The sequence below is a fragment of the Carassius auratus genome, chromosome 32, assembly GCF_003368295.1.
Source record: "Carassius auratus strain Wakin chromosome 32, ASM336829v1, whole genome shotgun sequence".
NCBI classification, from domain to species: Eukaryota; Metazoa; Chordata; class Actinopteri; order Cypriniformes; family Cyprinidae; genus Carassius; species Carassius auratus.
The window spans coordinates 5,311,519-5,328,020 of record NC_039274.1 but is presented as its reverse complement, the minus strand read 5'-3'; the positions used below and the strand labels follow the sequence as shown (position 1 = coordinate 5,328,020).

Sequence of the window (16,502 nt, the reverse complement as noted above, 5' to 3'; positions counted from 1 at the left end):
ACCTATATAGCTAAATCAGATCCCTATATGAACACAACACTGCCTGTCATACACAGAATGTTTCTGTACTGAAGAGACATTGTTTATATGCTCAACCCACAAAGATTACACTGATAACAATTCACTCTGTCACTACTGGCACAGAACAAAATGACTATTCAAACCAGGGGACGTCAAACAGCTTGGACTCCACCCCAACACTTAATTAGTAGCGATCATGGCCTTCTTTTACATGGCAGTGCTTGGTGAGGGTAGTTGAGCTCAGGAGTGGGTTGAGCCCATGTGTAAACAGAGCTTTGGAGATTCCAGTCTCTGGGGCTCTGACATGTGGCTCAGAGGAGCACGAGGAGATGAATGCTCTCATACATTGGGGGTTTTACAGAGTGTAAGAAAGACTACATAGCGCACTGTCCAGTGGTCCAAGTGAACCGATGCTAACATTGCAGTAACATCTTGTGACTGCGACTGACTGTATGTTCATATAAAACACACAAAGTCACGCACTGAAGCAGAAATTACGTTTATTAAAGGTGAAGTGTTTAATTTCTGTACAACTAGGTTTCTTGAAACACTTCACCCACCTGCCTTTGATTAAATAAACTGTCAGTTCCGCCTCAAACTCATGCCATTGGCTTCTATGTTGAATCATTAAAAGTTCAAAGTGACATATTATTTGCAAAGATTATCCATCTCCATTTACTGAAGGAATGCATGCTCTGCTAGGGAGGAACACTTGTGAGTGTGAACTACGATCACTTCCAATAAGCTTCAAAGGTCAATAAATGCAAAAGTAAGTTTGCAATTGTCAATAAAATGGTTGATGAGTTTAATCCGTTCTTATTAATGAGTTATTATGCTGTGATGCACTCCAAGCTGGCAAATAGTTCTATATGGTGAAGAGCTACTAAAAGCCAACCATTTTTTCAATGTCATTTGTACTTGTGGAAGTTTAGCAGAGATTTGAAATTTAAGTGAAATGCTTAACGCTGTAAATCACCAGCTGATTATATTGAAAATGGTCTAAAATAATACACAGGAGTCCTTACACTGGAATTCTTATTGATGCAGGGCCACAGAGTTACTTCTTAAACACTGAACAAAGCACTCTGTTTGGACTATTTTTAAAGAGCAGGTCATATGGTATTTTAAAGTGTCCTAATATTGTGTTGGAGTCCCCTACAACAAGTGTAAATGCATCTAAGGTCAGAAAACATTGTAATTTTCTCAGAATATACATTAAGCATTAAGAGTCATTTGCCAATGATTTGTTCCAAGCAAGTGCAGAGCAAACCTCCATAAGCCTACTCCGCTCTGATTGGTCAGCTGGCCCAGTCTGTTGTGAGCCAGTTATCAAGTGCTATCATTGACAAAGCACCTTTACTTAAAACAATAATAGAGTGCTCCAATCCATTCTTATAATAATGACATAAAATACTAAAACGCTTATGCAAGCAAATCGTGCCCACAGCTAATGTTTTGCTGCTAAACTGTGAACACTTAAAACAATAATGATGGGTACGTTAGCTGAGTGCGAACGTGACTAACTGATGAAACAATACAGTTTGTAAAACAAAATATGTCCACTATAATGTTTGAAGAACAACAGACAAAAGACGATCTGTCATAACTTTTAATCAGAATGCAGAACAGCTCTACCGCAGGCGCTCAACTCAATCGCTCGTCTCTCTCGCATTAACCCTATAACTGCCGGTGCAGCAAATTAAACATATAAAGTATGTGCCCTACACTACATTCTTTATTATTAAACAAAGTAATTTGAACAACGTCAGTGTACATTCATCAATGCATTCTTCGGAAATAGTGGGTTCACAGCAAATAATCAGAACTGCTTCAGTAATACAGTAATATGTTTTACCTGGAAACCTAAAGCTGCACTATAAATCACATTAGCACAAAAACTTGATATTTTGAGCACTCAGTTGAAAATGTACACATAATTTATGAATCGTACTCACAGGTTGTGGTTCAAAGAGCTTGTTAGTCCAAATTAAGATTAGAAGCCAACGAAGATAAAAACCAAGATTAGAGAAGTAGTCCTTGATAAAATGACAACAACAAGAGGTTTGAATTGTATTTCTGTGGTATGCTTGAACACAGCGCTGCTTAACTCTGTTCATATTTCGCGGGCAGGCAGGGATTATACAAATATGTTACCCAGAGACACCCGTAAAGAGTCAATATCTGTATTTATCATGCACTTTTTTGATTAACAACTTTGCAGATTGTTTTCATTTAAGGATAGCAACGTTATTAAATGCAAATTAGATATTTTTTCACAAAAAAAAAAAAAAAAACATATGACCTGCTCGTCAAACATTTTTATTAGCTTTTAAATTCTGAAGTAACCTTTTGATTCAACTCATTATAATATATTTTTACAACGCTCCATTATATCAACTAATGAAGAGAGAGAAAGGGACAGAGATGAGTAATAACAGGTTGAGGATCTTTTTACCTCAGCTATAGAACAAATGATTCAAGGGTATGACAGGAGATTAAATGTATTAAAAGAATCAAAGTACTTAAGGTGATAAGTAAAAGTGATAAGTGTATCATCCTGGTGAACCAATTTTTGTAGCGCTTAAGGCTTAATTTCCATGTATTTGCATCTGAAAAAAGCAACACTCAGCACAATTGCATCTGTACACTGATAACAGAAGTGAGCATCCATGTTTGAAATTAGATCACATTCATCTTTCAGTATTCAATCATACATCAATCATTCAATCATATACATACCAAAACGAGAACATGCCAGTACCTGCATCTTTGCATATCTCCAAAAACATACTTAGTGCCAGTAAACGCCAAACTGTTTACATAAATTAAGATTACCTAGAGTAGATTATATAATTTCAGTTTAATAAAGACTTATTTTCATATATATTTTCATACGTTAAGACCTCTCAGCACTTAACACTCAAAACATTTTGACATTTGCATCACATAACCAATACCACATTTAAGACTCTTCTGACACTGTAGCTTGATCTTCAGCTCACCTGGTGCAGCACTGCACTTGTGATGCAAAGTGCTCCGGTCTCGTGAAACGTGAGTCACACGTGAAAAAGGTAGATACAATGGCATGGTTGCTCCAGCTAATGAATTGTATTTCAAGTTTGCTTTTGTTAACACTATTTGGTAGGTTTTGTTAAGTGATACGTTATTCAAACATGATCAAGCTTTAACTTTATTAGAACAGTTGACCAGACATGTAATTTCCAAACTGCCAAAAAAAAAAAAACACATTGTCAGATGGCACATTTTTCCAGTGACTTTGGGACGTTAGCACCCATTGCAAACCTCAACTGTTTATTCTTTGGTGTCATTGGTTTCAACCAAATGCCATGCCCAAGATTCACTGAACCCTGTGAAGGTCCTCCTTGTAGTCATCCAGCTTCTGTGGCACAACTCAGCCTTGCAATCGCTTCATATAGTACCATATTAACTACACTGTATTCCAGTCAAATGTCATTTAACAAAAAGGAGGTGCTACATTTGACGCTTACCTTAATATATTTAAATAAAAGCCCCTCGCCCCCCAAAACACACTCACACACAGTAAAAGCCTCTCCACAAACTCCAGATGGGAGCCAGCTGCTGAAGTCACCAATATAACTTTATTAGAGGCTAAATGCAACATTCAATCACACTTTAGCAGAGAGTGCAGACTGGTGTTTCTCTCAAAGATTCCTCGGAGGCTTATAAAAGACCCATCAGCAATGAAGCAATCACTGTACAATATTTGGAAACCATCTACAAAGCATCCACTTTCCAGTTTTAATATGCATATGAAATAAATATCAGCAGCTGGCTCAGCGGTGAGGCAAACAATATGGATGGTGGCTATGAAAACCAAAAACAGTGTCAAACTTTTTCCCCCTTTTTCATCATTCTTCCCTCTGGCAGAACCTTGTCTGCCTCTAGCATCAAACAGAAAACATATGTCTTAATGTGTTACGATACAAGTGACAGCAAAGGAATGTCCACTGCCCTGGCTTAATGAAGAGAGGAGCTCCTCTGTATGAAGCAGATTTATATTACAAGGGAAAATACGCTGTCATGGGCATGATAACAATTTCATGGTTGGTGAATCGGATAGGAAGAGCAAACGTGTCTCCTCTGTCTGTGATACAGCGTCATTCCACATGCTATTCAAATGATTAATTGCCCTGGGTAGTTCTGTCAAGCACAATTTAAACGAGTCAGCATGTCAGCACAAGCTGCCAGCCTTTGGAAATCAGTACCCTTGGAGCAATGTGCCACTACAGAACAAAACCATGCTCCTGTTCCCCTCAGGCATGGGAGACAATGGTGGGTCCTCCTCGCTTTGACAAATAAAATAACTGCAAGCAAACGAGTCCAAAGGAGCAGCCGTGAATCAGCATGCTGAGAATCCGAGTTTTGTGAAGTGCTAATGAAAACATAAGACAAACCAAATTCATTCGGAAAAAAGGGATGACAGAGCACGTAAAAGAGGAAAGAGAGAGGGAGTGCAGTGTAGAGCTAAAATGTACACGGCCTTAACGGTTTATTTAACACACACACACACACACACATTACATTTCCATGCAAAACAAAGGTTCTTTTTCTTATCAGTCTAATGCACCTTTATAAAAGGATCCAATAAAAATCTAAAGAGAGAGCAAGGGAGATGGCAGCCTTTCAGTTTGAAAAGAAGAACTGGATTTGACGCTATTTAAAAGGTACCCAGATACCTTGTGGAAAAGCAAGAGTTACCCGTAGTGTCAGCAACCGATGCCCTTTTTTAAACTAATAGCAAATATACATTTGGTCCCTAATTTCCATAACACTGTCTCCAGCTGTATCCAGTCACCTTACTGGTTTTAAAATCCAACTGAATTTCATGTTGAGAAAAAGAAAGAAAGACTGCTAATGTAACCGCACTGAAGGTAGCCTTCTATATGAGTGTTGTTACTCAGACAAGTCATTTCAATATGTGTTCTGTTTGCTCATTCAAATTAGTCTTTTGTTTACCCTCAGTATCTGAAATCTTTGCTCAGTCGGCCTTACTAGTATTTGCACACCTGCTGCCTTTGTCAGTTCATACAGGGCAACCTGAAGCCGCAGGGAATTGTGGGTATGTGTGGCACAACCTGAAAAAGGACTAACAGAAGCACTGTAGTATGATTTTCTATTATCATCTGACACGTGGTATCTGAAGCATCATTCTTCAGTTACGATAATGAGGTCCTCCCTCCTCTCTTCCTCTTTTTCCGTCACTAGTCACAGTGACAGGATATCAAAAAATTGAGTTTAATAAAAAAAAAAAAAAATACGTCTTCAACAAATGAATAACTGAACAAATGACTGAATAGGCTAGAGACTCATGTTACTCTAACTATGAACTAACAATCAAAAGAGTTTTATTCTATTAGAAGAGCTCAAATTGATTAAATGCTGAGACTACTGAGTGGTTTTTAGATAAGATAGTGGTCTTACAGCAATTTTTGAAAAATAAAAGTAGCTGTTATAAGCCTGAAGAAAAAGTGTACTGCACACTTATGGATCTTTAGAAAATGCTTGATTCAGAGCATAAGCCATTTTAGGTCACCGAAAATATCCCTGCAATAAGCCTGAGACGTGGATAACTTCAGAGAAGCAGGACAAAGCTTGTGAGAGCTTTGAGAGACCAAATATACTTTGTAAGGCCATGAACATACACTTTCCAGACTGTTCTTGAAATAGTCTTTACTTCCTTTTAGCCTTAATGATGTATAAAAAAATAAAAATAAATGAGAGCAATCATTAGTGCAATTATCATCTCAGAAACAGTTCACTTGAAGGGCTCAATATAAATTCAGACAGATGTTCTCTCATACAGTGTGTGTGTGTGTGTGTGTGTGTGTGTGTGTGTGTGTGTGTGTGTGTCCTAACTCAACGCTATTAAAAGACAAGAAATAAAAGCTATTACAAGTGAATCAGAGTTTTTGTCTAAACTATCAGAATCATGATGAACGACAGCTCATCATCTCATTGGTCCAAATTCAACATAAGACTACATTAAACATCTTATTGATGATGCCTTGAAATTTGACGAGCAGATCAATGGTGTTGTTCGATCTGAGTTTTTTCAACTAAGAACACTGGCAAAGATTAAACCGTTTTTATCCTTTTGTGATTTTTTTTTTTTAATCTTTAAACGGCCTTGCTCCATCTTATATTTCAGATCTGTTGCAACCGTACACTCCATCAAGATCTCTTAGGTCTTCCGACCAGAAACTTTTGATTGTTCCTAGGTCGAGACGCAAACAGTGGGGGGACCGTTCTTTTGCAGTGGCCCCAAGGCTTTGGAATAGTTTGCCTTTACACATAAGAACTGCCGCCACACTGGTGTCGTTTAAGTCCCTTTTAAAAACTCCCAGGCTCCCATGAAAAAATGCTATTCAGTGAAATGTGGTTTGTGATTTTTTTTTTTTTTTGTGTATATGTTGTTTGCTTTTGTTTTTATAATCTGTACAACACATTGGTCAACTTGTTTTTAATTGTGCTTTAGAAATAAATTGCCTTGCCCCATTGGCTGAGATTGTGTCACATCACACAGCAGTTTTGTGAATTTCTTATTTGTCACTGGATAAGTCAACATGAAACAAAAATTCATTCACTTCTAGTTTCTAAATGCATGTTATTGATTTTTTTTTCTCCATGCATAATTTTGACCTCAAAATTAAAATAAAGTATCATAACTCGAACCTCTTGTGAAATTACATACAGGAATTCTCCAATCATTTAGTCTGCTTAAACTCCGCCCCTTTTTTACAAGCTATTGCATTGAGATCTGCCTCAATTCAATCAGCAACCTATTAATAGAACTTACAAATTTATTTCAGTTTCACTCTGATGTACTTCATAATACAGAAGAAACAAACTGCTGCTACCTCTCTATGTCATTGTGCTTAACTCAGCAGTTTAGAAAAGTACATGCATAAGCATGCAATCTGCAAAATGTCAATCAACAGCTCTGTATAAATAACACAACAATGTGAGCATTAAATAAGATTTCCACACATACAACCCCAAAAGAAGTGTAGCAATACTTTCAAAGGCTTGCCTTGCTCATCGTGACAGTGATGTTGGGTGACCCAATCAAACTAAAACAACGTATGGAAACGTTTCCCTTCTCTCTTATCAGAAGCCATTGTCATAACTGGAATATCTTCTGTGTGATCAGCATTCCAGATTGGCACCCTTTGTTTTGTAACAATAAGGTTTGGGAAGTATTTTGGAACAGGATGAGAATCTGAATTTCAGCTGGGCTCTTAACAAAAGAAAGAGGACATGCTAAACCCTCTCCACATAGCTGACTGGCATCAGCACAATGTGTTGTCAGATGCGCTGTGCCCTTAGCATGGGGCACATTCCTGTCTTGAAGAGGAGCCATCAAACCTTTGTTCAACACAATCTCAGGGGAAGATTTGGTGACAGTTTTCAGCAGCGCGGGATCAATGATTTCTTTCTTTTTCGGTCTCACCTTCCTTTTCTCTCACAATCTAAATACACACACAGTTACACACACATAGAGTAATGAGGAGTTCATCAGGTTTCACTCATTTATTATTTTACTTTATTTCATTAAACAGATTCAGAAACATCTCACTTCAGTAAGAAGCAAAAACAGACGTTTACAGCATCAGTTAACTCAGAAATCGACATATAGCAACAAGATGAGGCACACAGGTAATAACGAGATGAAGAGCGTTTACAGGAAGCAGCATGTAGAGGATTAAAGAGATGATTCATAGAGCATGATCCGGCCTGGCTAATGGTGTGTGTCAGGCAGCTACAAATTTACATATTTGCCAAGGCACATAACATCATATCAGCCAGCTACTAAATCAATCATAGCCACTATTAAAGAGTCTGCTGATAGGGGTTAGTGGAAATGAGCTCTTGAGCCTGCATGGGGCTTGTACTGGCATGGTTACCTTTCTTCCATCAATCACTGATGCATCTGATTCTGAGATGGCCATTGATTACAGTTAACTGTGAAGGACTCAAGTGAATTACATTGCTGAGACCAAATGATGATGCTTTCCATGCACAGAACGAGATACACTATGAAGGTTACACTGCGTGGCCATATGCGACTAGTACCATCAAGTGACTTTTCACATTAAGGCCCCGTCCACACAGAGACGTGTTTAGCTGTATATGCATAGATTTTTTTATCATATAGGCGTTTTGTCCGCACGGATCCACCGTTTTGGGAGAGTGAAACCGATATTTTTGGAAACCGGGTCCCAGAGTGGATAAATCTGTAAACGCCACCCTTGCGTTTTCGTGTGGACAGCGAATCCATATTTTATCTGAAACGATGACTACGTCACGTGACAGCAACAAAAACCTGAACAAACACTGAATGATTGTCTCTTTATTAACTAACATTAACACAAATTAATAAATGTATTGTTCAATGTTCATTTGTATACCGTGCGCAAGGTTTATGCGCATAGTCCAAGTCTTCTTCTCCGTTTTTAGTGTTTCTCTGTGGCAGAATTACAGTGCCACATACTGGTCTAGCATGTATACTACATCATTTTGTGAAGGTTTCATGGTTTCGTGTGGATGCGGATATTTCTTGATCAGATAGGGAAAGCTCTGGCTTCGTGTGAACGTAGCCTAAGTCTAAGTTCCCTTAAAGAAATGGTTCAATAAAAAAAGAACCAGAAATCAGAACCAATAAGGAAAGAAAAAGAAAAGAAAATTAGAAATCAGTACTTCTGCAAAGACACAAATGAAGGGAAAACAATGTGATTGGAGCGCTCTTTTGTTGAGTGCCAGTACAAGATCTGAACATTCATAAGAAGATTACGTGTACCCTGCCACAAACTCCACAAGTCCAAATGACAACCTTCGCATCTGTCTGCCATTTTAGGACATAACACTGGTGAACTCATATTCTGATTAAAGCTTTCCACTTTCAATAAATACATCAGTATTCCTGGCAAAAGCAATGAGAAACATTTCAGACACACGGCACACTTCCATCTGCTTCTGCTCTCAAAATGCTATGCTGTTTCAATGGAGATGGCAAGCAAAACTATATCATTTGCAGCGTTCTTCAGCTGTCAATCAGCTTAAAGGGATAGTTCACTGAAAAATAACAATTCTGTCATCATTTACTCACCCTTGTGTCATTCCATTTATCTTGAAAGAAATTATTTTTTTTGTTACAAAAACAGTTGAAAGTTTCTTCAAAATATCTTCATGATCTTTCATCAACAATTATACTTTCAATTAAACAAAGGGATTTTTATTATCTTATTTCTGACACTAAGCAACATCTGACAAAAAACATCCATTCAGAAAGAATCTACACCAAGAATCTTTACAAACACACATATCGATTTTCCCTAAAGAGGGGGATTTTGTTACATTGATTGAAACTCATAAACGAGATCTATGCTGCTGCCTGTCCATGTGTCTAATGACACCTGCTGTATACATTCATTGTATCACTGTGAACAGGTTTGGATGTATGAAGGTGTAATTTAACCCTTGCAGTATGGATCAGCACTGGGCCTGAATTGAAAAGCTATAAACCTGGGGGATGAGAGTCTCTTTGTGGGACTTAACAAGTGAATACACGCACTTGAATAGTCAACAGTATTGTTTGCTATCTCTATCTGCTGTCACTGCATTTCCTCTAAGCTTTGTTTTCCAGCACAGGACCAGGAAACGGCATCTATGCTATTTAAGGATAAAGTTCATACGGTCTGCTATATGAGGTTGTATTTTCACAGAGCCTATCCTGGAAAATCAGATCAGTGCCAGCACCTGCAAACAGTTCGTGTAAAAGTGATTTCCTTCAGTCATGTGGGAAACATTTCTGCCTTTATTAAGAGTATTACTCAATATGTTACTTAAGATATATAGTTATAATATAATATATATATATATATATATATATATATATATATATATATATATATATATATATATAATATAATATAATATAATATAATATAATATATATATATATATATATATATATATATATATATATATATATATATATTAACATTTCACTATATATTATTTCAAGTCAACATTAGTATTTCCTTATAATAATCTCAGCTCCTGCAAATATGCATTTATCTAAATTGCTTTCATTCTGTACTTGTCTTTCAATATGTAATCTCTTCACTGATTTTATAGTGACAGATAAAAGAAATGTACAGTATGCATTTCTGAGAGTTATTGGAGACATTATATACTGACATCATCTGACTGTTATGACAGATAATTATGAGTAGACACTGATAGATTGGCTATCAAAGGAAAGTAAATGTCATTTGAAATTGCAATAAGTTAGTACGTCAAAACAATCATAGATTTGTACAATAAACAGTCTGACTAAAACCACACAATTTGTCACTCCCTGCAGGGAGTTTGTATAATAAAAATCCTCAATGTTGACTGTATGAACCTTTTATGGTTTTGTTTTGTTTTGTTGTATAATTTGCACAGCATACATGCATCTTTTACGTTTAAACAATGAGTGAATTCGAGTGCAAAACTTCGCAGCAGTTCTAAAGTGATCTGTTTATATCGATTCAAAATGCATATAAACAACCATTTCCAGGACAATCGTCCATCTCTTGGATAACTGAATGATGCTTTTCATGAGAGGGGGGATAGAGAGAGAAAGAGAGAGAGAGTGAATAGGGTTAAGAATGCTGTCAACCACCAAACGAAAGACGGACATTCCCTGCCAAAATGTGCAGTCTCATTATCCATGTAATCATTATACTATCTCCTTTGCTACAGCCTTGAATGATTTCAGTGAAAATTAATCAGTCAAACGTAATGCCTTTGCATAACAAAAAGGCTCCTTCTATTACACTATTAGTCATCTGTAAATGATCAGAGTAAATACAATTCACCTAGAATGCAAATTACTTGTACCTGAAATTACATAAATACAACCACTAACTCACTAAATTACAAAGTGAGCACAGAGTTCAGTTCAGTGTGACAGGTCTGTTTTTGATATTTAAGTACAGTTGATCGATACAAACCAAAATGGGACCAAACACAGAACAGAAACAGCATATAAATGTGTCAGTCAAAATTCCACAAAACTATAAACTACAAAAAAGCCAAAAATAAAATCACATTGCATTCTGCAAATGTAGGCACTGGTTTATTTAAGCCATCAGGAACACTTTTCTAGTAAATTTCACTGACTGCTACCACATGTGTTCGCTTCATAAACCCAATGCTCCTGCACAAACCACACTCATTACCCAGAATCCATTGCATGCAATGTGGCTGCAGACACATATCAAGACCCCTTATAGCTCAAGGGTAATACCCTAAAGTTCAGTTTAAGAACTTACAGCCCAGCAAGGATCTGTTACTGCACTATAATGATTCATTTATTAATTGATCGCTGACCTTTCCTAAGCATGTGGTTTCAGTTTAAATGTTACAAACTGTTCAGAGATATATATATTTTTTGGATACACCTGAACATGCATTATGATCATTCTGGGTGGAGAACGCTACAGAATCATGTCTCTTTTCTTTTCTCATCTGTCACTTTTTAGATATTAAGAAAGATGTGATGATGCATGAAAGCAATGATAGTATGCTGTGGGAACGTAATTACAACTGGACAGTGTCTAAAAACATCTAGACACTGTCACTGATACTGTAAATAAGGTAATTTTGGTTCTAGTGTTGTACATTCTTTGCAGCATTATTGTCAACATTGTACATAATATAGGCTACTTAAAAAGGCAGGAAGTTATGTAAAGGCCAGAAGGAATGGGTCAAATTTCTCATGAAGATGTTTTAGGTTTGTCAGGAATTATATAATTCTATTGGCAGGTGGTAAATGCTGAAGAGCAGGCAACTCTGCGTTGTATCAAACCTTAAAAAAAAAAGACAAAGATCACATAAACAAAACTATAGAATATAGTAACTACACAGAATATAATTAAGTTGGAATACAGAATAATAGGGGGGAAAAAACATGTAACATATCACTGTACTCCCAATTCCATCACCATTTATCAATAGGACCAAAATAATGTAGTGTCTGATGACAGAGCTGCATAAACAAAGTCAAGCCCCTATAACACAGAGAACACCTGTGACATGAGATTGTATAGTTCTGTGAATTAATAAAAAACATTTGCTGAGAGGACTAAAATCATGAAATTACAGAAGTGTTCCCCCGGGAGCACAAGAAAACATTCCTGTCATATTAAGCAGAGTCTGTAAGGCAGCACAATTTATGCATTGTCCTGTAACACTGACAGCCTTTTGTCTGAAAGTCTTCTTTAACTGCTGAAGGCATGTATCACTCTTCTGTAGAATCATTACTAAATCTATAGACCTATTGGGCTCTGGAAGTAGCTTAAAGTCGACATGGCACAAGGAAGAGTGGGGCTGACTCTTCTGTGAAATCTCTCTAAAAATTATCACCGACGGACTCGACACTGTTTAAGGAAAATAAAAGGACTCAGAAACTGAGGACAGAAAGAAATCAGAGTATGGCAAGCCATTTAAACTCTTATTCCTCACATCTTGATAGCTATATTTTCATATAACTGGTAATATAATAATGACAAATATTTTTATGAATTTCACTATCCTCCTTTGCTATTAATCATTACAGTTTTCTTAACAGACACTGAATAGACACTAAAATGCATTCCGGTTGTTACTAGTAAGATTTTGAATTTAAATATAATGCAGGCCTACAGACAAGTTATTATATATCAAATGTGTGAGGGCGGGGTGGTGGGTTAAAGACTGTAAGTTTTCATAATGTTTTTTACATTTCACAAACAGGTACTAGTTTCTAATACACTATTATGGGTAAAACTGATATAAGTACCACCAACAATTAAAACACACTAATGAGTCATTAATTTGCAATTTGTTACTAGACGCAATGAAATAGTTACTTATTATCAAGTAGCAAAGAAGTAAAAATAAATATCTAATTTGTAGAATAGTTATCAGTGAAAATAGTGTTAATCACTTCAGATTACTTTTTAGTTATTTTAAATAAGTACTAGTAACAAAAACCTATTTAGTCTTAAAGAACAAATGTTATAATGGCTTGCCACATCTGAGCGTGTTTTGGCAGTAGCTCTTCCACCTGCTCTGAAAGATGGTGCTTTACAAAGTTAAATCACTGAAAACATCACGGCCCTTTCAATAAACCTCTCCAAAGTTACAATAAATAATTTAAACTGGTTGAAAACAATTATGTGGTCGCAAAAAAAGTCCCAAATCCAAATGTACTGAACCAAAGAGAGAATCAACTTTGTGCTCCTAGTTTGGAAACATCAGCTCAGGGATTCAAACTGAGTATCTCACCTTATTATAGTTGTAGTATCCCAGGCAGTGGGAAAAATCCAGGTTCTGTGGGTCTCCAGGAATAGAATTCCCTCCGGCAGACGGATAAAATACATCCATGTTTCCTCTCGGCGAAGCGCTGCTCTACGAAAAGGGCGCAATTTTTCTCTTACTTGTCCTTCAACAATCCAGGCGCGGCGAATGAGAGGGAAGCGGTGAACAACGCGGGTTTAATGCAGCTCAAGGGGACACAGAAAAGGTAAAAGGGTGGTGTTATACGGAGTTTTAGTAATCCTCTTCTATAAGCAGTGATCGCTGGCCATAGTTTTGGATGTTGTGCAAGGTTTGACGATGTTCAAACTCCTCCTGCGCTGCGAGGTTCAGGCATGCTTGGAGAAGAGTAACACAAAGAAAGCCGGCAAACAGCAACTCCGCTATAATGTTTTGCGTTCAAAAACACGCTCAAGGCAGGCTCAGTTGCTGGATGATTTAAACACAAGGTTGTTCCCGCTCTCAGTGTTTCAAAGACGCCTCCATCAATCCACACTTTGCGTTTTAAATTAGGCGCTACCGGTCAGTTAGAGATCTGAAGACACTTTAGCTTCTCAAAGCTTGGCTAATTAAATGAAATTAAGCCCTCCAAACACATGAATGATACTGTCCGATTCCAGCGTTAGTCCAAGAAACTTGGGAAGCGATGTTTACATATTCATTACAGCGCTTGAGGGACTCTGAACAGCCAGTGCTCTTCTGTTTACTTCAGCCAACATCAAGCTGTGATGGAGGAGTATGGGAGACAGTGGGACTCATTGCGACCACTCCCCGAGCACCCATCGCCACTCCCCTATCAGCCCCCCGCGTGCCAATATATTACTCTCATAATCACTAAACTGATTATTTTGCATCAGCTGGAAATAATAATAGGCATAATAATACTTCTAATAATGATACATTTAAACAAAGTAAATATATAAAAAAGTAAAAATATTTCAGTGAATATTGGTGGAAGTGCACAAGAAGAGAGTGTTTACCATATTGAGCTTATAAAACCTGCAGAATTTGCATTTGTGAGATAATGAGTTTGTGATGAGTTAAATAAAGTATGCAGTATTGCCCGAAGAGACTTTTTGTCCTAGGCTATGTGTTTTGTTCTATAAATGACATGATGCTTGATGAGTTGGGCAACCACTATGGTTTTGTATAGCAACTTTCAGTTTTAATAAACAGTGCAGCTTCTGAACTAGGATACGACTGTATATGTGATTTATGTTGTAGAACAAAATATGAAAGTCTTATTAACCACAAACCTTATTTTACTCACAAAAGAAAAGCACTATTCTAAAAACCCAAATGAGGTTCCCAAAGGAACTGATGGTGAATTAGCCTTCTGGATTAGCCTACAAATTGGCGTCATGATTTTACAGCTATATTTGTATTCAGTATTTTCTCTTTGTTTAAAGCAGAGGTCATGCTGGCCTTTATTCCCATTAGCTCATCGTCAAACTAAACACAGACTCCAAAACTTAGCATCACAAAATCCATTGTAAATCCCAACCTAACAGGACATTAAAAAAAATAAAAAAATAAAAAAAAAATCCTTATTTTTTTCATCTTGCTCAAAAACACTTGAAATATGCATACTGGGAATCTTCTGCCCATTTTCAGGAACAGAACAGACATGAAATTGCACTTTGTACTGAAGCAAGTAGTTTCATTAAACTAAAACAAATACATAAAACATATTTTTTTAGGTCTTATCAAATATAACATTTCTTGAAAGGTAAAGACAACCTATATATGCACTTTTTCTCAGTGCATCTGAGCAGAATTCAAAAGGCACAGGAGATGTTTGAACAGAATATCCCTGGCAGATCATTTGCATGTGAATAGGCAGCTCTCTCGGCTCTTTGCACAATCTTTTTATGGGTAAGCAAAGCTTTAGGAAAAATGTCATTAGTAGTGTATTTCTAACTAATGCAAGGCAAATGTGGGGCAATTTGAAAGAGAGAGGATGTGACATAAAAATGTTCCTGTAGCCAACTCAAACATGTTTTGTTGAAGCAGCTGGCTAACATTCCCAATTATTACCACCAGGGGCTACAGACTACAAACACACTGGGGGCATTTTAAAATGATTGATCATTTTTTTACATTAATATGTAATAAGTATTAAATATGTATTACTAAGGTTTTTTTGTTTTTGTTTTTTCACATTGAAGCTATGTCATTAGACTAACAGTGTGGATTTACAACATTCAGATAATCATACAATGCAATGACAATAACAAAGTTTGATGATTGGAAAATAATTCTGATTTTTAACCTAATTATGGTATACTGGAGAGTGTATTTAGTGACACACATAAAATGTTTATTTTTTAAAAACTATTTATACAAGCTGAAAGTTTGCTGAGAACTTCTTTTCTTGAAATAATAATAATAATAATAATTCATGCATGTATAGTGCATTATGGGATTTAATGAGTTCTGCACTCCCATGGGTCTAAATCAGAGAGCTACGAATAAATGAAAGTAACTCTATCTGCAAAACAGAGGCTAAGCTGGAAAGTTAGTTGCAATCATGATTGCATTTGCATTCACAATGTTTCATTTGAAAATGTTCACTCTCATGAAGTGAATTATCCTATATAACACAAAACAACCAAAAATGTAATTAAGACCTGCTTTCACATTTAAAATGATCTACAAGGTCTAATGATTTTACAAAGGGGAAGAAAAACCATGCAGTATATGCACTTCTTATGCATTACATTCTTATTTCTTTCCTTCAGACAGACACTCATAAAATAAACATGCATGAACAGACAGACAGACAAACACAAATGTGTGCATGTTATCTACACACATACTGTATGCCTGCACAAACACACACAGGCAATCAGATACGGAGGGTGTTCCACATTCCACGTTGTTGTTATTACGTTTGATAAGTGTGGTGATGAATGCTCCTGATCTGATGAGCACAGGAGCATCTTTGATTCTCTGTTATTACTTATTTGTGTGTGTAATGTTGTTTGCCCATGTGGCAGGAGAGAAACTGAATTAATTTCCTCTCTGTGGGTTTGATGTCAGCGTCTGAGCGCAGATGAATTATGCCACACTCACACTTCATGTCATTTCCT

The 16,502-nt window shown here is 36.7% G+C and overlaps 1 protein-coding gene across 1 annotated transcript in view; it reads right to left on the bottom strand.

The window, feature by feature from the left end:
- The window catches only part of LOC113051412 (TOX high mobility group box family member 3-like), a 47,886-nt gene extending 33,727 nt beyond the window's left edge, over positions 1 to 14,159 (bottom strand). The window contains exon 1 of the mRNA XM_026215154.1: positions 13,381 to 14,159. Within this exon, the coding sequence (XP_026070939.1) occupies positions 13,381 to 13,479 (99 nt within the window). The 5' untranslated portion in view covers positions 13,480 to 14,159. The remainder of the gene's footprint in view (positions 1 to 13,380) is intronic.
- Positions 14,160 to 16,502: the final 2,343 nt, after the last annotated feature.